The sequence below is a fragment of the Oncorhynchus tshawytscha genome, linkage group LG17 (genome assembly GCF_018296145.1).
Source record: "Oncorhynchus tshawytscha isolate Ot180627B linkage group LG17, Otsh_v2.0, whole genome shotgun sequence".
Classification (NCBI taxonomy): Eukaryota; Metazoa; Chordata; class Actinopteri; order Salmoniformes; family Salmonidae; genus Oncorhynchus; species Oncorhynchus tshawytscha.
In genome coordinates this window covers 19131002-19153917 of record NC_056445.1, presented here as the reverse complement: position 1 = coordinate 19153917, position 22916 = coordinate 19131002, and the positions used below count along the sequence as shown (strand labels likewise).

Here is a 22916-nt window from a genome sequence, read left to right as displayed (position 1 = left end):
TCGACTAAATGTAACTACTTAGCCATCCAGGAAACAAACCTGCGCTCATGACTCCCGACTTGCTCCTTTCTTTACTCCATGAGTGAACTTGCTTTCAATGGGATGGCACGGAATTTAGTGGATTTTCTTTTACGGGCGCCATTATCAGTCAGTCTCAAAGAACACCAGGTAAACAACATAAAAAATAAACAAAATGTCGCTTATATCACCGACTGAAACGTGAATAAACTGTTTCCTCTAGTCCCCCTTTTTCCAGTTTTCTGGAGTTTCGTGTTTCGTCCACGGCGCTGTTTCCTTCCCTTGCTCCTGGCTGAGGACGTTGCATTGCCCGGCGTGACCACTGGAGGATCCTGTCTCTGCTGCTCGAACTCCGAGGTTCTCGGGGAAGCGTTGGGCGATTTGGATTGTGGGAAATGTTGTTTTGCCGAGGAGTTTGTTTTGCGCAGCTAACAGGGACTAGCAAATTGCTAGTAACTGCTTCAAATTTTCACTTCTTGACGTTTACAAACGACTACAATCCCAGAATGCGTAACGGTTGGATATCGATGGCGGAGAGCAATGACTGAGGAGTTTGATGAAGATGTGGTATTTGAGGTGTGTGTTTTTATTCGGGCGCATATGTTCCGTTAACAAGTAGTGCAGTGTGTCAAGCCCGAGTTTGTATAGGTTTTCTGATTCATTCTGCGTGATGAAATTGGCGTGGTTGACCAGACTGTCAGAGTAGCTGGCTCGCTAACGTTAGCTAGCTTATTAGCATGGCCATGAGAAACGTTTACCCATTGGCGTTTACACACCCGTTATGCGTAGCTGAGACATAAATCCGAGTTAAATTGGCCGTGTAGCCTAGCCAATCCTGCCTGACTGCTAAGTAGCTTTTCTTATCATGGGGCAGTGTGCTGTTTCATCATCATAGCTGGCGTGGAGAGTGTGTGGTGCTTTATGCGACTAGTAAGGGAATAACGTTAGTTGTTCGAAACACCTGATGTGTCAACATGTACGTCGCCGATACCGTCCGATCATGCAAGTGAGTAACTTTAGCCCACCATGTCATGCTTGGATCGGGGTGTGTAATCATGATAACGTATTAATAGGTGGATCTATCAAGGTATGCAAATGGCTTGCTCTCCAGATGTAGAAGCACGGAGATGTTTTGTTTTCTCTCATCCTTCGGGTGAGGAGCGTCGGCAGCTGGTGGGAAATTGGTTCATAATGTTGGTTCTTTTTTTCTTAATTGTGGGCAAATTGTTGTTATGCCAGTGCCAAGTGCCAGTACGTTGTCCTATGGGCAAACGGAGGAGAGGTAGAGATCAAAAGGCCCACTTTGCTGATGTGAGGTGGGAGTCTGACCTGTGATGCACCCCTGCTGGCAACACACACACACACACACACACACACACACACACACACACACACACTTCCAGTCCCACTTTAAGATGAGCTTTAACACTTAATCATGTAGAGCACTCTTTTATGCAAGGATTTTAGATGATTATGTTTGTGCTTAATTCCATCGCTGGATTGGAGTAATGGACTTTCGAGCAGATTAGGTCTAAGAAAAGGGTATTGAAAGAGGCTAGATGCTTAGGGCCAGGGGGAGGTTTAGGGATGGGTAGTACACATACATAGGGTGTTCTCTACTAGGCTTTTAACATTAACATATCTTTGCTCAGCAGAAGTTTAGCCCTTAGCTAACTCGTCCCATGTTTCCCAAAACCCTAGTGAATCAATAAAAAACAAGAAGCTGCACACAGTAATACAATTAGTTGCCCATGGCGACCACGACTTGAGCAGAGATAATAGATGATTTCCTTTTCTAGCTTGTCATCTGAGTGGCTGTTGTGCCCGCAGCATCAAGGTCTCTGTGTATGGAAGTCAAGTGTGAAAGAGCGTGACTGAAATCTGCATGGAATGGCAAGTTGAATAGGAGAAAGGGTGGAGAATGAGTGTATGATTCCAGACGGTAATTGGAATGTAATGCTACTGCGGATCAGGGATGCTTTTCCTGCTACTTGGAGTGCCGGCTGGGTTGTGACACTTCTAAGAATAGCTTCCTGTGTATTGGGAAATCTGTAACAGAGACAAGAGTGGTGAACAAAAAGCGGATATTTGTCTAAATCTCTCCTCCCCCATCCTCCTTCTGCCCTTTCACCCTCTTTTTTTCTCTTCCCCCTCTCTCTCTACACACTCTCCCCTCTCTCTTTTTCCAGAACTCTCCGCTCTTCCACTACCTGCATGATCTAGGACACACAGACTTTGAGTCATGTCCCACAGTGTCTCAGGAGGACGAATGTGGAGGAGGAGAGGTGACTACGACCTCCCTCCAGGACAGCTTGTCCAAACCCACAGTGAGTGACCCCCCCCCCACACACACACACACACACACACACACTCAAACACCCCTCACTGCTACCATAAGGATGATTCCATAGCCTTGGGGTGTTGTATGTGTGTGCTTGACCAACTCACTGTACATTCATGCAGGCAGACAGAAAGTAATTACATCTGCTATTGATTCCAAACAATGAAACATATCACACACACTCACTCATTCACACTCATACACGGCTGGCAGACAGACAGACAAGACAGGGATCATGGAGGAAAGAAAGCAACAGATTCAGAGCAAGGTATTTGTCTGTTCCACACACACACACTATTGTCCCCTATTCCAGGGATAGGGTCTGTCTATTTGGTCAAGTTTCTCTATTAGTGCTGAGGGGAATTCCTTGTCTTGTTTAGGAAACTCTGTAAAAGGAAGAGTCTCTCGCTCTCTCAGATATATTTTCATTCCCATTCATTGGGGCTTAATTAGATTACTGATACCTGGAGTGCATTGTGTATGTGGGGTGGCAGGGTAGCCTAGTGGTTAGAGCATTGGGCTAGTAACCGAAAGGTTGCAAGTTCAAATCCCCAAGCTGACAAGGTACAAATCTGTTGTTCTGCCCCTGAACAAGGCAGTTAACCCAGTGTTCTTAGGCTGTCATTGAAAATAAGAATTTGTTCTTAACTGACTTGCCTAGTTAAATGAAGATCAAATAAAACTCTGTGGTGTGAGTGGCTTGTGTGATATGTACTGTAATATGTACAATCATAGCTCTTTGCTAATAATACTCTGCTGCTGTACAGTATGCATTCATGTTTCAGGGTTCTGGTCACATGACTGAGTGCATTCCTTTTCCTGTTTCTGTATTTATTCCCATGAGGGACAGGAAATTATGTCACATTAGCCTCCTCCAAGAACTTTCCGTCCGTCCGCGTCATGCTTCCTCTCCGAGAGCCTGTTATTCGGAGGAGCGTTTGGGAATGATTCTCATAGAGGATATAACCCGTCATGGATATAACCCGTTTAAACATGGACTTTGTTATTGGGCATTGCCATCATCCACCATTTTCAAGTAGTCAACTGGATGGGGATTCCTATGGGTTAATGGCAAAGATATGATTATTCCTTGTCCAACTTCCTGTAGCCCAGATAGAGGTGTGTGTGTGTGCGCGCCTGTTAACATGGACGATTGCCTGGTGGATATTTGATTTCCAGACAGTCCGAGGCCAACACTGGTTATCTGCTCCTTTTTATCATACACTGGGCCTGTTCAGCACACACTGGGCCTGTTTAGCACACACTGGGCCTGAAAATCATCCACATTTGTGAATGAAATAGGATTTCCAAAATGTTTGATGGCACGTGGGGCACATTGATGTTATTTTACAGAAATAAATGTCACACTAGACCAGAGCATTGTATGACATCAAATTAGGTTATTAAGGCAAGAGGATGAGAAATATGGGAAACTGTCAGTGTGCCATCTGAATAAAGGTTCTTTGTGCCACAATTTCCTTCTGACTCTACCAATGGGAATATATATATTGCCTTTTTGCATGTGTCATGTCACATAAGTCACGACGAGACCGCTAACTGAAGAGAGAGAAGGCAGGACGAGGTTAGTTGAAGTTTATTGGCAATAAAAAAACTTCACTGCCAGCCTGCCTAGTCTCCTTCAAATCCTGGAGTCATAAGAGAGTGAGATGGAGAGAAGATCAAGCGTTGAGGATTGTTTTATGGCAATATGGCTTCAAGATTTAGAACACATACATAATGTCACAGTCTCTCTTCCTCTTTCACTCCCCCTACCCTTTCTCTCTCTCTCTCTCTCTCACTCTCTCTCTCTCTCTGAGTCGCTCTCACACTAACACGTCTTTGCAGAGTATTTTTTTTTCCATTCTCTCACACGGCAGACGGGGAGCACAAAGACTCGGGAATGTTCCTCTGGATGACGCCAGCGGAATACTAAAGAGAAGGAGCAAGACAGGACCAGAAAATGAACTGTACTTCCTAGTGATGTTTTGGTTGTTTGTGTCACTGTTTGCATTCTGCTGTCTGTGTGTGCTTTTTCTGTGTGGCCCGTCTCTGTCTCCTGCCTTAATGTTTGGATGGGGGATATTAGATTGAGATGAGTGAGTAGTAGAGAATGAAAACGCCTACATGGGCCTCCCCCTTTACGACTAACACACACTCTCTCTGGGGGGTGGTTTAGATGCCATGTTCTGTTCCTGCTGTGGTTGGTCAGTGTAGCGTGAACACCCAGTCCTGCAGCTCAGACTCATAATCAATAGCCCTGCAGCCTGCTGACCAATAACACACTGCGTCCCAAACTCCCAATAACAGAAAGTCAGGGTAGAAAACACACCCAGGCCAGTCTGGATAAATAGTAAGGGTGAAGTTGCCCGTAGATGCTGATCTTAGTTCAGTTTAGCATTTTCCACACTAATGGTTAAGGTTAGGATTGGGAGAGGGTTAGCTGATCTTAGACCTTTACCGAGTGGAAACTTATTCATGAGCAACTGTAGCCTGGCTGGAACGCTGAATCCCTACAGGCCTGGGTCAAAAATAGCACACTATATATAGGGAATAGGCTGCCATTAGGGACTGAAATATGCCTCCTTATTGGTGATGTTGTCTGATACTGATAGTGCCAATGACTGTAAGTGATAGTACTGCAACTTTCCCAAGGGATAGAAAATACTGAGAGGAAAATAAGCTATTCTCATTAGATTGTGTCACACGCTGTAGTTATTTTAATTCACTCACTCTTCACACTTATGGCTAAATGAAGGGGATCAGGATTTCTAATAGAGACATTTTTGAGAATTATTTGGTTAATAGCAGCATATTAAATTGTACAATTTAGTTGGAATGCTTATAATTACTCTGTTCGTTTGCTAGTGATTAGAATATAATTCTGTTTACTTTGTTTGTTTACAGTGAATCTCCTATTGGTGCCTGGCAGACAATCAACTAGGGGAATGGAGGGTGTTTGTGTATATAGGAGTGTGTTGGGGGGGAGTCGACACACACACAATCAGTCACCCATTGTTGGTGTCTTAAAGAGCCTATTTCCTGGGATATGCCCTGGAATGAAGAAAACGTTTCTTAGGAATGTGGCCTCTGTGTGTGTGTCTGTCATGAGCATTATTTGTGGTTGATGGCCAGAGCTCATTCCCCAGTTTGCTCTCACAGGTGTAGTAGGCTGTGTCGTCTGCTGTTCGTATGAAGGATGTGTGACTTATTAATTTGCAGAATTATGCCTGGTTGATTACTCTGTCCCCCTTATTAGCTCCAGTCTCTTCCCCGCCTGACCCATCCTCCTCTGTGTTATTGGCAGGGAGGACGTCTACGGAGATTGGCTGATGCCTTGTGGAGGCGGAGCCCGTTCCACCAGGCTGCCTCGGCCCATATGCTGGAGCAGCAGCTGGTAAGGGTCACCATGGAAATCATGGGACTAACCATAGAACTTTAAGTGACTTCATCTCAAAGACACATGTTCTTATATTCTTTCTCTCTGTGTCCTCTTCCTCTCCCTCCCGCCATCTCTCTCTCGCCCTCCCTATAGGACTGTGTGTTTGGCCAGTATGCGGTGCGGTGTATCCTGGACCAGGATGTGTTGCTCCAGGAGGATGTGGAGCTGATCGAGCTGTTAGACCCCAGCCTGCTCACCCTGGGCGCCTCGCCTTCCGGCTCACCCAGACGAGACAACTCCCTGCCCTGCCCGCGCCTCCTCGCCTCACCCTCGCAGTGGTACGCCCCAAACACAGATCCTAACATAGTCAGACACATATAAATATCTACATGTACACACAGCAGACACTAACATTCCATCTCCTTCTATCTTGTTTTTTTCTTTCTTTCTCTCTCTTTCTTTCTTTCTCTCTCCTCTTCTCTTCTCTCTCAGGGACGTAGCAGTGCTGGTGGGCCTGGCTGCAGTGTTACTAGGCCTGTCCTCTCTCTCTGCCGGGGCCTGGTCTCTGGCTGTGATCCCGTGGTGTGCTGCAGTCATGTGCTGGGTGGGTCTGCGAGGGGCGGGGCTGTTGAGACAGGGGAGGATGCAGAGAGCAGCACACACCCAGGCCTCCGAGCTGCAGACCATGGCGCTGAACAGTAAGGCTCTGACCAGCCTGGCCCGCAAGTCCCTGAGACTACTACAGGAGACAGAGGTCATCTCTCGAGGGTTCACCCTGTAAGTGGACCATTTGATCTATCTATCTACTTCATCCATAGTGGGAGTGTGCATCCTCACCTTCCTACTCATATTGTAAGTGTACATGCTAACCCTGCTGTGAGTTACATACTCTGTCCTTAACGTTGCTGTCCACTTTCACCCACTAGCACTTTCATCTCCCCAACTATAAGATTAGCACTTAGGCTAGTATCTATTATTATCTTAGTTTATCATTACCTGAAGGGCCCACTTTTTACCTATCTCTGCCCTGCCCTCTGTTTCACTGTTCAGTGTCTGTAGTATTGTCGGTAGGACAGTATTGTCACTGTATATGTCTTCATCTTTTATCATCTTTGTTTTGTGATAGCATTTTGTCATAACCGTGTCATATGTTGTTAGCGTGTTAGCCTGTCCTGTTGTCTGTCATAAACGTGTTATTAGCATGTTGTTAGCATGTCGTGTTGCGTGTGCTTCCCTGCCTCTCTGGGACGTTTGCACAGTTGTATCACATTTCACTTGTCAAGTCTGCTCGACAGGGTGAGTGCGGCCAGCTCCTTTAGTAGGGCGGGGCTGGGGCCACGGGGGCAGCAGCTGATTGGCCTGCGGAAGGCGGTGTACCGGGCGCTCCGCTCGGCCTTCAGAGCCTCCCGCCGAGCCACCTGCCACATGCTCAAAGCATATCCTTCACACACACACTCAGAGACGGGGGGTATTGCCAGACTCAACTTATGCAGGAATTAAACAATGCAAGCACTAAAGGTTGATTTCTACCAGTAACCCTTTGGTGTTACACTTGAGTGAATGTCTGTTAGAGGATATATTCTGTTTGACCAATTGGCGCGTCATTTAATATATGAGTGTCAATCTGTGAGCTGATGGCTCCTTAACTAGTACCCACGTACCCCCTGAACTCTGAGATCGACAATGTGACCAACTACGTGTCTGCGGTGCCTCTGAAGGAGCTGGGGATGGGCCTGGGGACAGAGCACCTGACTGACGAGGAGGCACAGGAGCTCACCGATGACTACAGCCTCCCTGCCCTCAAGGTAAGACCCACCTACCTGAACCACGAGAGGGAGGGAGGGAGAGAGATGGAAGGAAGGAAGATGAGATTGGGTTAGATTTGGGATGGAGAACTTGCTTTTATATAGATAGTGGAAGAAAGAGTAGAAGAGAAACATGCTGAGAAAGATAGAAGGAAGAGATCATTTAGATGCAGGTCAATAGGTGAAATGAGGGTCATTGTCAGAGTGAGGGTGTTAGCTACTCTGTTTGTCCCTGTGGATTTTCTGTCCTGCAGGTGCTGTTCCAGTTGTGGGTGGGGCAGAGCTCAGAATGTTTCCGCCGATTGGCCCTGCTGCTGTCACCACGACGACTGGAGGAGCCCAGGGAAGATTGGGTCAAAGGTGGAACCCCTCCTCTGCCCATACACCGCTCTGTTGCCACGGTGACACAGCCTCTCCACGGTGCCCTGGCCGGTTGCCTGGGCGACATGCAGCGTAGCTACGAGTTCCACCGGTACTTTGAGACGCAGCGCCGGACGCAGGGCTCGGACAGGGTGGGGCGCGCTCAGCAGAAATGCAGAGAGCTCAACACACTGCACACGTCTGTACGCAGCCTGCAGCTGCATCTCAGGGCCCTGCTCAACGAGTGAGTCAAACCTAACCCCTTACTCAACCCTCGCCCTCCTAACCCTAACACCTGTTACTCCATACCCTCCTCAGCCCTCTACAGGCGTCAGTATTCTTCAGTTCGGCTGGTGCATAGCCGAACTCGGCTCGGTGAAATGAACGAGAGTGCTTGCATACTCCCTTAAAGGACCTTCTCTTGAAAAACGTGAAAAAAAGCGTCAATAGTATTTTGTCCATTTTGAGATGCCGTAGCCAGTACACACTTCCTCAAATAGTCTACATGAATGTAAGATAGCTCAAGAAATCTGTCATTAATTTTGTCGTTTTTGCAGAGGAGATCTTAGTCACACAATTTTACATCTAACTAAGATGTTTGGTGCAGTATTTCTCAATGAAAAAATGTCCATGAATGAATGTCTCGTTGAATGACAACAGAAACTGTATCGAAGAATCCCTATTGTTGACCAATCTCTTACGAAGGGGCGTAGACTTCGGCTTGCCTTGAGAACATTTTTTGTGTGCTGACGTCCGAAATGAACTAAAGCGTCACAAAATGTGGTCACTGTTTCGGCTGGGAAGCATGCGGATGCCTTTAGCCCCCTTTCCTTACCCCACTCGCCCCATCCCCTTCTCCCCTCATCTCACCACCTCTTCCCACCACTAGGATGATTATCCTGGAGGATGACCTGGAGAAGCTGATGGTGACGAAGGAGGCGATGGAGGTGACTGTGGAGGGCTACCAGGACCTCCAGGAGCGTCTCGGCCGCCTGCAGCCCCACATGCAGGCCAGCGCCGGATGCTGGGAGGACACTGTGGGCCAAGTGGAGCGCATGCTGAGGAGAGCTAACACCTGCCCAGGTGAAGAACACACACACACACTACCTTTTTTAGGCTTAGGCAGTTAACGCAGCTGACCGGTTGAGAGGTGACAGGCCCTGATATTGGGCCTGAATACTGGACCCCCCCCCGGTTTCCATGGTTACAGTGGAAGGGTTATTTTTAGTCAGTACTCCCCCTGCACAGCCCAGAGACTATTCAGAGTCAGTGAGGAAGTGGCTCCTTCAAATATAGGATCAGAACCAGACCTCGCAGGGATGGGAGGGAGGGAACAATGGCCTAGTTTCACCACAGACTGTTTCAGCACGTTTTAGAGGTCTACTCTTTGTGAGCAGGTTGACTGACTCAGGAGATCTGATACACAGTTTAAGCAAACAGATAATTGCCTAGAGTGGTGTGTCTCCATTTGAGTGTTTGTGTGTAATACATTCTATGCATCCTTTCTCTTTCAGGAACTCCTGATGGTCCAAAGCAGTGTCTCCCTCCTGTGCCATGCACCCCTGCCCCAACCTACACCCTCATCCTGGACAGGGACCCTGTGCCTGAGGAGCAGGTACTGAACCTCACCACTCACTGTGGATCTACACACACACACACACACACACACACACACACACACACACACACACACTCAACTAGGTGCCTGTAGTGTGTGTCTTTATGTGTAATGGGTCTTTCCTGCCCTCTGATTGGCCAGGAGCTGGAAGCGTACGTGTCGGACTCTGAGGATGAGAATGGGTGGGCGGGGTCGGTGGTTGACATGCTGTCTCCCGAGGAACGAGAGCGCCACCGGCGGGAGAGGGAGGAGTCTCGGCGCGTCCTATCGGAGCTCAAAGCTGTGCTGGGCCAGCGGGCATCCGAGGGCGAGAGGAGGAAGTGGAAACAGCTGCTCTTCAACGACCAAGGTCTCGCTCCGCCTACCCACGATGCACCTCTCTGCCTCTGCCGCTCCTTTAGTTCTCTGTCTCTCATTTCATGTGGTCATTGAATGATGTGTTTATTTTGTCTCCTAGCGGCGGTGATGCCTATAGTTTCCGCGGAAACTTCTATAGCATCTCAGACACCCTCCGACTCATTGGACATTCTGACACTTGTGGGCGTGGCCAAACCAGGTGTTGTTGAGGGAAACAACCTATCGGAAAGGCTGTACGACGAGGAGGAGGAAGACTGGGTCGGGGACGAGCGCCCCCTCACAGAGGCAGAGGAAAAAGCACTTACAGAGTTCTGCTGTGATGAGGCGGAGGTAAAGGGGGAGGAGGGTGAAGGTTCAGTCCCGGGCGGGGCGCAACTCTACCAATATGACGGGCTGCCGGACCAGGGGGCAGGACTAAACGGGCCTGACCTTCTATTGCAGCCCCGGATCCCCGCCATCACGGTGATGGACAGGCTGACGGAACTACACGGCTCGGCGGCGCTCAGCTTTAATTCCGCCCTCGCCGCCCAGGTGGCGGCACGTTCGCACACTTTCGCCAACATGGAGGAGCAGACATTTGGAGACAGCGGAGAAGAGGATGAGGGAGAGAAGCGTTCGCTGCCTGATGGGCAGACATGTGAGAAGAACTAGAGTCTAAACCCTCCTGCTTTACGGAGCTTTGAACAGAACAGTTATGGACAGACAGCCAGGGTTCCTGTATTTATGTCTGAACCCACTCCTGGGTTATTTACTGCGGCTGTCCGTTTCCTTGGATCCATGGCTCTCTGTCATGTCTTCATCTGTGTGTGCATGATTGGGTGAGAGAGCATTGTGTGTGTGTATGTGACGTCTGAGTGAGTTTTAAGAAGAGCACTACACTACACCACTTTCTGTTACACTCCTCCATCCATGTGTCCATACTTTACCCACAATCCCCCTCTGGCCGCTCTCCTGTGCTACTCAGGTACCAGAACCACAAGACAAACTCTGACCTCACCGTCACAAGGTCTTCAGTTTAACCCTAAGGATCCCCTGTAGCTATTGGAGGCAGAGAGACTTGGTTATAGCATCAATTACATTGTCTCTAACTATTGACCAGTACCTTTCCGTGGTATGTCAACATTGTCTAATAGTTTAGCATATTGATGTCTGAGTCAAAAAGCCTAATTAGCTAAATGATTATTATACATTTTACTACATCACTCACTATATGACTCCTGTATTGACAGGCAGAGTCTGATGCGTGGTTGCTCTATTGAACGTGCGCACGGCTGCCCAGGGAAGAATGCTCAGGTACTGAATCACTGACCGAGGGCTGAATGTAAGATGTTACTATACACACACCACACTGTAAAAGGGGAAGGAGAGGTACATTTCAAAGACAGCAGAGCAATGCTATTTTATTGACCATTGTTTTATTTCTGGTCTGCCTCTGAGTCTGCACTTCTACACACTCCCCGCCTCACTAGGAATGGCCCTATAACTGCAAAGATGTGTTGGCTAAAACATCTGTCACTCAACCCACAGCAACCAATGAGCAGACGGAGACGTCGGAGAGAAGGGTGGACATAGTTGACCTGGTAAAATGGACTAGCCTACCAGATTTGGAAATATTTTTACATATTGTGTGTTTTTATTTGAGAGATGAATATGGTCAGGCAGTGGATTGCTGTGAAATGAAATTCATCCCCATCCACTAATGAACCAAGCACATTCACAGTGCTTATTTCCCCAATGGTCTTGTCAAGTGCTCATCTAATGCAGGATACAGGATCAATGATGCCCCAATGAAGAGGCCATGAGGGGATGACAACTGGGTGATTATTGAGGGAAAGTGTTGTACTACCTCATGCCACCCCTACTGCACCTACTATGAAATACTGTTCCCCGGTAAGCAGTCATTGTAAATAAGAATTTGTTGTTAACTGACTTGCCTAGTTAAAGGTTACATTTAAAAAATACAAATAAATTCTCTATCCCCGGTCTCAGCATCTGTGTTTCCATAATACTCACTAGAATATAGAATAATATGATCCAACTCTATTGGTTTGGGACAGTTTTACGGAGTGTCCTGGAATGCTACTATCATTGATTACAATTAATTAGAGTGATGATCGAAGGACAGCATGTGCTTATTGACTGCACAGATGATTCCACTTGTGTTTGTCCGAGGATGTCTGCCCCCTCACCGTGTCTGCCTTGTCTTGCCTTCCAGCCGTCCCCCATATGTCCACATCCTGAAGTGAGTTCTGTCCCTCCTGCATTTCATTTGTCAAATAAAATGCTATTCTGGAGCTGACTGTGTCTCTCTTTTTATATCGGTCTCTTTCTTACTCCCTGTCTCTCTCAGCTGCCTGAGACTGACCCTAACCCCAGGGGGAAGGGGGTTAAAGTCAGGGTAGTGTGAGGGTTACCTGACCTTTTGTGGAGTCCCAAATATGTCTGACCTAGAACAGCTGGTGATCCCTGTACCACATGTAGATCCTGACCCAGGGCATAGACACACACACGTCTCTCACACATTTAAAAGCATTTAGCTGTTGTGAATAGTCCCAGGTTAACTTCCTATACAATTAGTGTGTGTCTGTGAAACTGAAACCTCATTGGTCTGTCTGAGGTAGACCAAACAGCCCCTCTAGCTTTCTTCTGTGTCCCTGTGTGAGTGTGTGCCCTAGTATCAGCCACCCGGTGAAACACAAACCCAATCAGTCCATGCTAGACAGGCTGCTGGAGAACAGAAAGAGAGAGGGCTGTCTGACATACTTAATGAGGATGGTTTCCCCTGGTGTGGAAGTACAGAAGGAGGTAGCCTAGTGGTTAGAGCGTTGGAGTAGTAACCGAAAGGTTGCAAGTTCAAATCCCTGAGCTGACAAGGTACAAATCTGTCGTTCTGCCCCTGAACAGGCAGTTAACCCACTGTTCCTAGGCCGTCATTGAAAATAAGAATTTGTTCTTAACTGACTTGCCTAGTAAAATAAAGTTAAAATAAAACAATTATTAGGGGCAGAGCAAAAAATGTCCATATTCAGACTGCAAAAGCCATATTGAGACCAAACAGAGCAGTAGTGTGTGTCTCCAACAACCCAGCTGTCCAATCATTTTAAAATGATGTACTTCCATCCCTCTCTCCCCAAAGAATCATGGAGCAGGCAGGCATAGCTTCCTGTCTTCATTGAATTAGCCTTAGCATCCTTAAACAACCAGCAGGCACCATGTCAATATGCTGAGCTGGCTTCCTCTCCTAATGTCCGAAGACTTCAGATTAAAAGTGAAACTGAATGGTGGAAGCCTACTACTTGGGATTTGCTGCTTCCTCACCTGGCTTTCCCAGTTCTCCCAGATCATTGGAAGGAGCCTAGGGCAGGGAGCATGGAGTCGGCTATTCTTGAGAGAATTTGGAAGCTGGTTGCAATAGAGTTATTGTTGTGTGTTGACTGACGATTATTAAATTGCTCCTGCTGCTGGAATAAGTGTATGGAAATATATGGGCCCTTCTCCAAATCCTTTGTTACCTAGTATTAATACATGTTGCCATCTAGCGGCCAATATTTTTCTCATTCGTAATAATACAAAGTAAAGGTTATTAAGATGTCGAGTACAACATACATTCACATATGGTTATAACACATTAACCAGGTTTGTTGAATCAGGGCTGTTCACTGTGTATGATATTTTGTCTCTGGGGATACATATTTTAGGATAATTGTGATGGTGATCCATGAATTAAGTCCTACAGCAACTTTGCATTCAGCAAGCACAGCACGCGCTCAGCTGATTCGGCAAGTTTCTCACTCACCTTACCCACAAACCACCGCGCTTCCTTTTCCACTAACGCCTGCAATCATGGCGGATGTGGTGCAGGCGAAGGTAACCGAGCAGAAGCTCGAAGAAGAGACGGTCCTGAATGGAGATGCAGAAGAGAAAGAGGAGGTAGACCCTTCCGAGGAGACAGCCAAGAAGAAGAAGAAAAAGAAGAAGAAGAAGTCGGCAGGCCCCGGTAAGAGTTACAGACAGGCCAGTTACCGCTGAACCGTGCGTGCCTAGAGAAGAGTGTGCCTTGTGAATCGTGCGCCAGGCCTTATGAAACACGCCTCGCTCTCATAACACACCCGTAGTTCGATAGCTAAGCATGGGGCGATACTTCTGTCAATCCGACCACGAGGCCGAAATGTCAGTAAGCAGACGGAAAAAGTCATACAAGCAAACTTAGTAGTTAGTTAGTTGGCTAGATATCTTGCTAGCTTAGCCGCAGTTCGTAGTCCTTTGCTAGCATGTTCCACAAGTCGCTAGCAAGTTCAAAGCCGAGTTTTGATGTTTCATAATGTGTGGTGGAATGCTGTTATGTTAAAGTTAACTTTCCTACATAACGTAAACGCCAGAATACAGTTTGATTACATATACTTCGATGATCGAGGTTGTGACTGTGTTTCATGATAACTTATATATTTAACACTAACTAGTTACGCATGACTGACCACAATGATTGTCCCGCTGCCTGCTAGCTAGCTATGAAATGTCAAGATGCTGTTTTGATTCAGACAGCGTCAGCATGTGCTATTTCGAGCAACCCATCTTCTTGTAACAAGCTCAACTAGCTACAGCTCGCATGCATTTGTCTAATGGATGTCAGACAGTTGCCCTTTAAATTGACATACACAACATTTAGCTTGTAATGTGTGTGTTTACACCAGTAAAGCAGGCTTAGCTGCGTGGGCGTGTGCTGGCCCCCAAGGTTATACACAGATGTTAATACTCTCCCCTCTCCTGCCAAGTCCCTGACCTCGAGGATACACTTTGCGGAATGGGATCATTGTCCACAGTCCAAAAGGATCACTTCCCCACTGGACAGTGCCTTCCCTTGCCCACACATCTCTCATCCTCCCCTCCCCCGGGTCTCCTGGATGCTCTCTGTTGTGATGGAGCTGTGGTCGCCACGGCTGCCATGTCGTGGTTAGTAAGATGTATAGGATGAGCTCGCCCATGTGTATCTGTCTCTGTGCAATTTATGACTGCAGCAGCCGGCACCGAGGCTGAGGGCAATGGAGTGGCTGACGTGACACAACAGCTAGAGAAGCAGGCTCTGGAGGACAAAGAGAAAGAAGAAGACTGGGAGGATGGTAAGAGACCGTAACAGTACTCTACCTTAGCCTAGTACTAGGCAGACCCAGAACCACATGGGCTGAGATCCAACCATGGCTCCTCACACCCTGCCGCGGAGCAGCTGATCTGGGTCCAGTCCTGTTGTTGCGCCCCATGACCCAAATCCTAACCACCCTCAACCATCCACATGTCTGGCCCATCTCTGGCTGTGGACACAGCGCAGAGATGACCTCACACATAACTACATACACATCTACCAATACATGGCTTGCTGGGAGCTGATAAACTCTTGTGTGACCTTTGAATATGACTAAATTACTTCAAATTCCTCCCCTTTTCTCTCAGATGGAGACGATGGGGAGAACTCGGCAGGCAAAAAGAAGAAGAAGAAGAAAAAGAAGAGAGGACGTGAGTTGATCTTATTTCATTTGACACTTGAGAATTATGGCTTTCACTTTGTCTGGTCATGTATAGGGTGCAATGGGAGAGTAGACTATGAGCTAGTGATGGATCTGACTGGCTGGCTCTCTGCCTTACTGGTGCACTCTGGAGCATAACCATAACCCTGCGGCCTTCTGGGTGCCTCCCCCCTCAGGCTAATGGGCATGTTTGGCTTTTGCCTGAATATTGCTCTGTCACCCCTGGAATTCCAACTCAAACCTTCTAGATAGTTTATTAACTAGTAATGAACGGCTATGTGACTGTTTGTTTTTTCCGGTCTTTCACAGCCAAAGTTCAGACTGACCCTCCGTCTGTGCCCATCTGTGACTTGTATCCAAGTGGTGTTTTCCCCATTGGTCAGGAATGTGAATACCCCTCATTACAGGATGGGTAAGATTCATACACACAATTTCACAAACACCTACTCTTGGCTTGGTGTGTGGTTTGTACCTGGTTACTGTGGAAGTGGGGCCCAGCCTCTTATTTCCCCAGCACTGTGTTATACTAGACTGGCAGCTCCTCTGATCATCATGCTATACCTGTCCAACCTTCAACACAAACTGGGGAGGGAGGTTTGAGTTTGTTCTGAAATAAACAGTGCTGCCTGGCATACTTGCATCAGTTATTGTGGTTATCAGACAGAAGTGACAGGGTGATTCTTCACCTTGGATCTCTTCACTGATGTGAAACTCATTGACATAAAGGGCTCTTAAAGATGCGCTATGCAGAAATCACTCCGCCATTTCCTGGTTGCTAAAATTCTAATAGTTTGCCTAATTTCAGTTTGTGACAAAACCAAGTATAGTGTAGAGAATCATTGTACAATCTTAACTGCTGTAAAATATATTTTCATACCCCAAAATCATTTCAGCTGTTTGAAGCTGGTTTACAAAACGAAACGTAACAGGAAGCATAGAAATATTGCACATAGAACAGATCTACCGCTTCTTAGTCTTGCGTTCAATGAGAACGACAGATCTATAACACACTTTTCTATGTGAATTTGGTCAGGTCGCTGAAAAAGTTACATATTTGTCATGCATAGGTGTAATAGGTGGCAGGGAAGTCAGGCGCAGGAGTGTCAAATGGAGTGAAAAATGGAGTCTTTTAATAAAGTCCACGGAGTATGCTCCATAACACTAAATGTACATAAACAAACAAACATGGGTACGAGGACCCAATGCGCACCTATACAACAAACACACTACACTGACAATAAAACAATCTCTGACAAAGACATGAGGGGAAACAGAGGGTTAAATACACAACAGGTAATGAATGGGATTGAAAACAGGTGTGTGGGAAGACAAGACAAAACCAATGGAAAATGAAAAAAGGATCAATGATGGCTAGAAGACCGGTGACGTCGAACGCCGAGCACCGCCCGAACAAGGAGAGGCAATGACTTCGGCAGAAGTCGTGACAATATTGCAGCTTTAGCAACACCCAAAACACTGTTGTCGTCCTCAGCATAATTTGTTTGGTTTATCCTCTAGCCACTGTGCTGGGTGGGGGAGTAAGATGTGTGCATGGGCACTAACCTTGTTGTTGATCCTCCAGGTAGTCGTGCAATGACAATGTTTGTTAACTTCATTGCTGATCCCCTTGTGAATTTCACGCACAGTGATGGGAACAAGTGTGTGTGTGTGCTGACCTTGTTGCTGATTCCCCTTGGTGCAGGCGTACCGCGGCGTGGAGGACCACCAATGAAGAGAAGCGGGTTCTGGACAAGGCCAACGAGGAAATGTGGAGCGACTTCAGACAGGCTGCTGAGGCCCATAGACAGGTCCGCCAGCACGTCCGCAGCTTCATCAAACCTGGCATGACCATGATCGACATCTGGTGAGCCTTCATCATCATCACAGCTGAGATGTTGCTTCCTGTATGTCAGTCTTTTTCCCTTGCATTCCATCTCTTTTGCATTTCATATTTTGCATACATCCGTTCTTGTGCTTTCATCCCTTTATTATCAATTTATATTATCTCTTTCTGTATACTCATTTCTCTGTGCGTGTGTCTGTGTTTAAGTGAGCGGTTGGAGAACTGTTCCAGGAAGTTGATCAAGGAGAATGGTCTGAATGCAGGCCTGGCCTTCCCCACTGGCTGCTCTCTGAACAACTGTGCGGCTCACTATACCCCTAACGCCGGAGACCCCACCGTGCTGCAGTACGACGACGTCTGCAAGATCGACTTCGGAACACACATCAACGGTACACCCCTGCCACAGTACACACATGGTTCAGCTGACACACACATCAAAACATACTTGGCACATAAACAGACACAACTAACCACTCAGGCCATGTAGGATGCTGTGCTCACTCCCACTGTGTTTTCAGGTCGGATCATTGACTGTGCCTTCACCGTCACGTTCAACCCAAAGTATGACAAACTGCTGGAGGCCGTGAGAGACGCCACCAATACTGGAATCAAGGTCCGGCATCCATTCACACGCCATCCATTCCTGAGGCCGCTTGATAGAATTTGAAGTAAGTGTAGTTGATGTTCAGTCTCATCTCAATCATGCTTCATCAGTGTGCTGGAATCGACGTGCGTCTGTGTGACGTTGGAGAGAGAATTCAGGAAGTGATGGAGTCGTACGAGGTGGAGATTGACGGCAAAACATACCAAGGTACTGAGCTACTGAATATATATATACAGTGCCTTGCGAAAGTATTCGGCCCCCTTGAACTTTGCGACCTTTTGCCACATTTCAAGCTTCAAACATAAAGATATAAAACTGTATTTTTTTGTGAAGAATCAACAAAAAGTGGGACACAATCATGAAGTGGAACGACATTTATTGGATATTTCAAACTTTTTAACAAATCAAAAACTGAAAAATTGGGCGTGCAAAATGATTCGGCCCCTTTACTTTCAGTGCAGCAAACTCTCCAGAAGTTCAGTGAGGATCTCTGAATGATCCAATGTTGACCTAAATGACTAATGATGATAAATACAATCCACCTGTGTGTAATCAAGTCTCCGTATAAATGCACCTGCACTGTGATAGTCTCAGAGGTCCGTTAAAAGCGCAGAGAGCATCATGAAGAACAAGGAACACACCAGGCAGGTCCGAGATACTGTTGTGAAGAAGTTTAAAGCCGGATTTGGATACAAAAGATTTCCCAAGCTTTAAACATCCCAAGGAGCACTGTGCAAGCGATAATATTGAAATGGAAGGAGTATCAGACCACTGCAAATCTACCAAGACCTGGCCGTCCCTCTAAACTTTCAGCTCATACAAGGAGAAGACTGATCAGAGATGCAGCCAAGAGGCCCATGATCACTCTGGATGAACTGCAGAGATCTACAGCTGAGGTGGGAGACTCTGTCCATAGGACAACAATCAGTCGTATATTGCACAAATCTGGCCTTAATGGAAGAGTGGCAAGAAGAAAGCCATTTCTTAAAGATATCCATAAAAAGTGTTGTTTAAAGTTTGCCACAAGCCACCTGGGAGACACACCAAACATGTGGAAGAAGGTGCTCTGGTCAGATGAAACCAAAATTGAACTTTTTGGCAACAATGCAAAACGTTATGTTTGGCGTAAAAGCAACACAGCTCATCACCCTGAACACACCAGCCCCACTGTCAAACATGGTGGTGGCAGCATCATGGTTTGGGCCTGCTTTTCTTCAGCAGGGACAAGGAAGATGGTTAAAATTGATGGGAAGATGGATGGAGACAAATACAGGACCATTCTGGAAGAAAACCTGATGGAGTCTGCAAAAGACCTGAGACTGGGACGGAGATTTGTCTTCCAACAAGACAATGATCCAAAACATAAAGCAAAATCTACAATGGAATGGTTCAAAAATAAACATATCCAGGTGTTAGAATGGCCAAGCTGTAATCGCAAAAGGTGGCGCTACAAAGTATTAACTTAAGGGGGCTGAATAATTTTGCACGCCCAATTTTTCAGTTTTTGATTTGTTAAAAAGGTTTGAAATATCCAATAAATGTCATTCCACTTCATGATTGTGTCCCACTTGTTGTTGATTCTTCACAAAAAAATAGTTTTATATCTTTGTTTGAAGCCTGAAATGTGGCAAAAGGTTGCAAAGTTCAAGGGGGCCGAATACTTTCGCAAGGCACTGTATATATATATATATATATCTCACACACACAGTGAATTTGTTGTAATTTATGATCGAATGTAATTCCTCACAAATGTTAATTTCCAGTGAAGCCAATCAGAAACCTGAACGGCCACTCAATTGGCCAGTACAGGATACATGCCGGCAAGACTGTCCCCATTGTCAAAGGAGGGGAAGCTACCAGGATGGAGGTGTGTAATCTGTCTTACTGAGCGTTAAGGGGGCGAGGTTAGAAAGGGCTGCTGAGTTAATGGTGTGCTGTGGGAGGTTGACTGAGTAATGATGCTTAGTTAATGGTGTGCTTAGGAACCAAGCCAGATCCAATTAGCCATTAACACAATACCCGCATGCCTGAATTGGTGTCGTCGATGATCAAGGAATTGCTATCACAGGATTGCCTGCCCCCATGTATTTGGTTGACTTCAGCAGTGTCCTCCTACCCCAATAAGTGTCCTTTTTCTGACTGATACCCTCTTTTGCACCACCAGGAGGGAGAGGTGTACGCCATCGAGACATTTGGCAGCACAGGGAAGGGCGTGGTCCATGATGACATGGAGTGTTCTCATTACATGAAAAACTTTGATGTGGGACACGTCCCAATCAGGTAAGTTGGTTGCCTGTGTGAACACTGGACTGTGTATTCCACCCTCTCTCTACCCCTCTCTCTCCCCCTTCCTCCCCCCAGACTCCCCCGGGCGAAGCACCTGTTGAACGTTATCAACGAGAACTTTGGCACACTGGCGTTCTGCCGGCGCTGGCTAGACCGGCTGGGGGAGAGCAAGTACCTGATGGCCCTGAAGAACCTGTGCGACCTGGGCATCGTGGACCCCTACCCCCCGCTCTGCGACACCAAGGGCTCCTACACCGCCCAGTTCGAGCACACCATCCTGCTCAGGCCCACCTGCAAGGAGGTGGTGAGCCGAGGGGACGACTATTGAATACGGAACCTAACCTCATTCCAACCCCTCCACCCCAATACAGAGAATAGACACACTGAACCGTCTGCCTGCACTTCCAACAGAAAAACAGCATCTAAATACAGGACCTTCCTTTGGTCTCTTCCCATTTCTCCCACCTTGGCAGAGAGCAGCCAGTAAGGGCTATGAAAAATGCTGCTGTAAGGTACCCCCACAATGCATTTTTACCGCTACTTAAGAGCGAGCATGGAGGGACGAGCTTATGTAGCAGCAGCTGAATCTTTTTTTCCCCTCTTTTATTTTGGTAACCACAAAGCTTAGTCGTCATTTTCCCCCCCTGCTAGAGGGATCTGTGGACACAGTGGTGTCTCAGCAATCTTCTGAAGCTGGAACTGTTACAGTTCAACTGCTTAGAACACCCAGTATTTAGACCCAGTGAGAATGTGAAGAAACAAACCTTTCCTTACCAAAATAAGTACCTTCCTCTCCCTCGAATCAACTGCTTAGAACACCCAGTATTTAGACCCAGTAAGAATGTGAAGAAACAAACCTTTCCTTACCAAAATAAGTACCTTCCTCTCCCTCGAAGTATGCATAGGGAAGGGAGTGTTTCCTAATCATGTGACCTGATCAGGAAAAACTCCTGGCCCTTACTGCTATACAGTTCTTAGTTCAGACTGCGGTCTTTCAGCCTGACCCTACAGTGTTCTGGTCATCGGGTCCTGACAGTTACTAGTCACTCGATTGCTCGTCAGAACCCTGAAATTGTACAACTCTTTCCCCTTTCGACAACTAGACAACCATGCATCTACAGCTGTATGTTTGGCTTCATGATACAGGGAGAGGACTCTGCACTCATCTTAATAAACAAATACTGGAGAAGCGATTTGTGAAATGGCTGCTGCCACTATATGTACTCAAATGTAGTGCTTCATTTTGAGTTCCCTGGAAATGTTTTGTAAGAAAACTATTGAAATTAAAAAAATTCTCTCTGTATTCCTGCACTGGGAAGATATCCTTGATTGGCTATATTTAATTTGTTTAACTAGGCAAGTCAGTTAAGAACAAATACTTATTTACAATGACAGCCTACACCAGAATATGCTGGGCCAATTGTGCGCCGCCCAATCACGGCCTGATTCGAACCAGGCTGTAGTGACGCCTCTAGCACTGAGATGCAGTGTCTTAGACCTCTATGCCACTCGGGAGCCCACTGTCCTTGCAGGCCTCCAGTAGATTCGATCAGTGAGGAAAAGGCAAAGATTTCACTCTGTCCAAAGCATTTCTATGGGCTTATTTTGGACAACGAGTCCCATTGTTAGGGGGGAGACATGAGCGTCTCGTCATTATATACAAATCTTGAGTCTAGTAGGCAGCCGCCATTATGTATACCCTATTTAGAAATAGTCAAGTGAAAGGGGATTGTGTGAGGGCTACAGCATGGTAGGAACCTTAACTGAATTAATAGTGGTGCGGATTTAAAAAAGTACACAAATTAGTGTTTTCTTAGAAAAATGAAAATATATTCTCATGAGGTAATTCTCTAAAAATTGAGGTAAGAATTTGCATAGTATCACTTCCATAAATGTGTACACACCCGAGGCAGTATGAGCACAATGCCAACATACATCGGGTGGAAATGTGCTTTGAATTCTCCCCAAAAGGTGACTCTAGAGATGAACAGCATTTAGGTTGAGAGCAGTTAAGCTAGTACCAGCATGGAGATATCTCTCACACACAGTTTCAAACACACAGCAAGGATCTACTTGCACCAGTCTGGCTATTTTATACTTACATTACAGAGCCAACTATATTGTGTGAACACATGCTGGTATACACACACACAGGAGAGACGGGTCAGACCTGCTGGTGATTCCAAACAACTAGAGGGGGAAGGAATCAATTACAAAATCTCTAACAGTCAGTGGCCCTGTTTTTAAACATAACTTCTGTGAAACATCCTCTGTCAGAGTATACAAAAATACATTCAATATTCTAAATGCTGGCCTGGGTAGGACTGCTACAAAGAACTACAAAAATAGATATGTTCTGATAACGAAGGGCACTTTTCTATGACAATTATGACTGCTGTCGGATACCAACCAAAAGTTAGGAGGCAACAGGCCTAAAAACACCAGCACCACTGAAGACAGAGGGCAGCATTCAGCTGGAAATTGGTTATAAAATAGATTTTCCAAAACCAATCAAAGAATATATCTTGCAAATGTTCTGTAATTGTTTTTGGGGAAGCTGAGAGACTTTTTAAATGTTTCCCTCGTGCTTTGGCGTGAGGTCAGTAGTCAATTATAAACCATTTCCTGACCGACCGGACTTACTACAGAGAGCGATACCAAAGATGGTGGATAAATTAAGATGTCCCACTCAGGCTGTTTATCTTTTCTTTTTTTAAATATCACCGTCCCGGTCCACTTAAGTGGTGGCTCTCCCATAGGCACCAATGCATTAGCACCTGGGTCTG

General features: G+C 46.5%; 3 protein-coding genes across 9 annotated transcripts in view; 2 read left to right on the top strand and 1 right to left on the bottom strand.

Annotated features, from left to right (window-relative positions):
* Positions 1-49, bottom strand: part of LOC112217198 (FYVE, RhoGEF and PH domain-containing protein 6-like) — a 28618-nt gene extending 28569 nt beyond the window's left edge. Inside the window, 1 exon segment of the mRNA XM_042299984.1 lies at positions 40-49. Within this exon segment, the coding sequence (XP_042155918.1) occupies positions 40-49 (10 nt within the window).
* On the top strand, positions 32-12172 carry LOC112217021 (vezatin). Of its 6 annotated transcripts, XM_024377240.2 has the most exons (13): positions 602-1024; positions 2208-2345; positions 5664-5753; positions 5892-6076; positions 6231-6515; positions 7022-7174; positions 7396-7543; positions 7798-8147; positions 8793-8986; positions 9418-9518; positions 9663-9870; positions 9979-10208; positions 10320-12172. In XM_024377240.2, exons 1-13 carry the CDS (start codon positions 983-985, stop codon positions 10527-10529), a joined length of 2334 nt encoding a protein of 777 aa, XP_024233008.1. In that variant the 5' UTR covers positions 602-982; the 3' UTR covers positions 10530-12172. The 6 variants fall into 6 exon arrangements, with proteins under 6 accessions (XP_024233010.1, XP_024233006.1, XP_024233008.1 ...); XM_024377242.2 differs by lacking the exon at positions 602-1024 and adding an exon at positions 32-594 and having other exon boundaries at positions 7034-7174; positions 9979-12172; XM_024377238.2 differs by lacking the exon at positions 602-1024 and adding an exon at positions 32-594 and having other exon boundaries at positions 9979-12172.
* Positions 12173-13688: 1516 nt separating this feature from the next.
* LOC112217020 (methionine aminopeptidase 2) lies at positions 13689-21433 on the top strand. 2 transcript variants are annotated; one of them, XM_024377235.2, is made up of 11 exons: positions 13689-13875; positions 14894-14995; positions 15324-15386; positions 15707-15809; positions 17100-17261; positions 17448-17629; positions 17759-17853; positions 17955-18051; positions 19608-19711; positions 20009-20124; positions 20206-21433. In XM_024377235.2, exons 1-11 carry the CDS (start codon positions 13722-13724, stop codon positions 20456-20458), a joined length of 1431 nt encoding a protein of 476 aa, XP_024233003.1. In that variant the 5' UTR covers positions 13689-13721; the 3' UTR covers positions 20459-21433. The 2 variants fall into 2 exon arrangements, with proteins under 2 accessions (XP_024233003.1, XP_024233004.1); XM_024377236.2 differs by lacking the exon at positions 14894-14995.
* The last annotated feature ends 1483 nt before the right edge of the window (positions 21434-22916 follow it).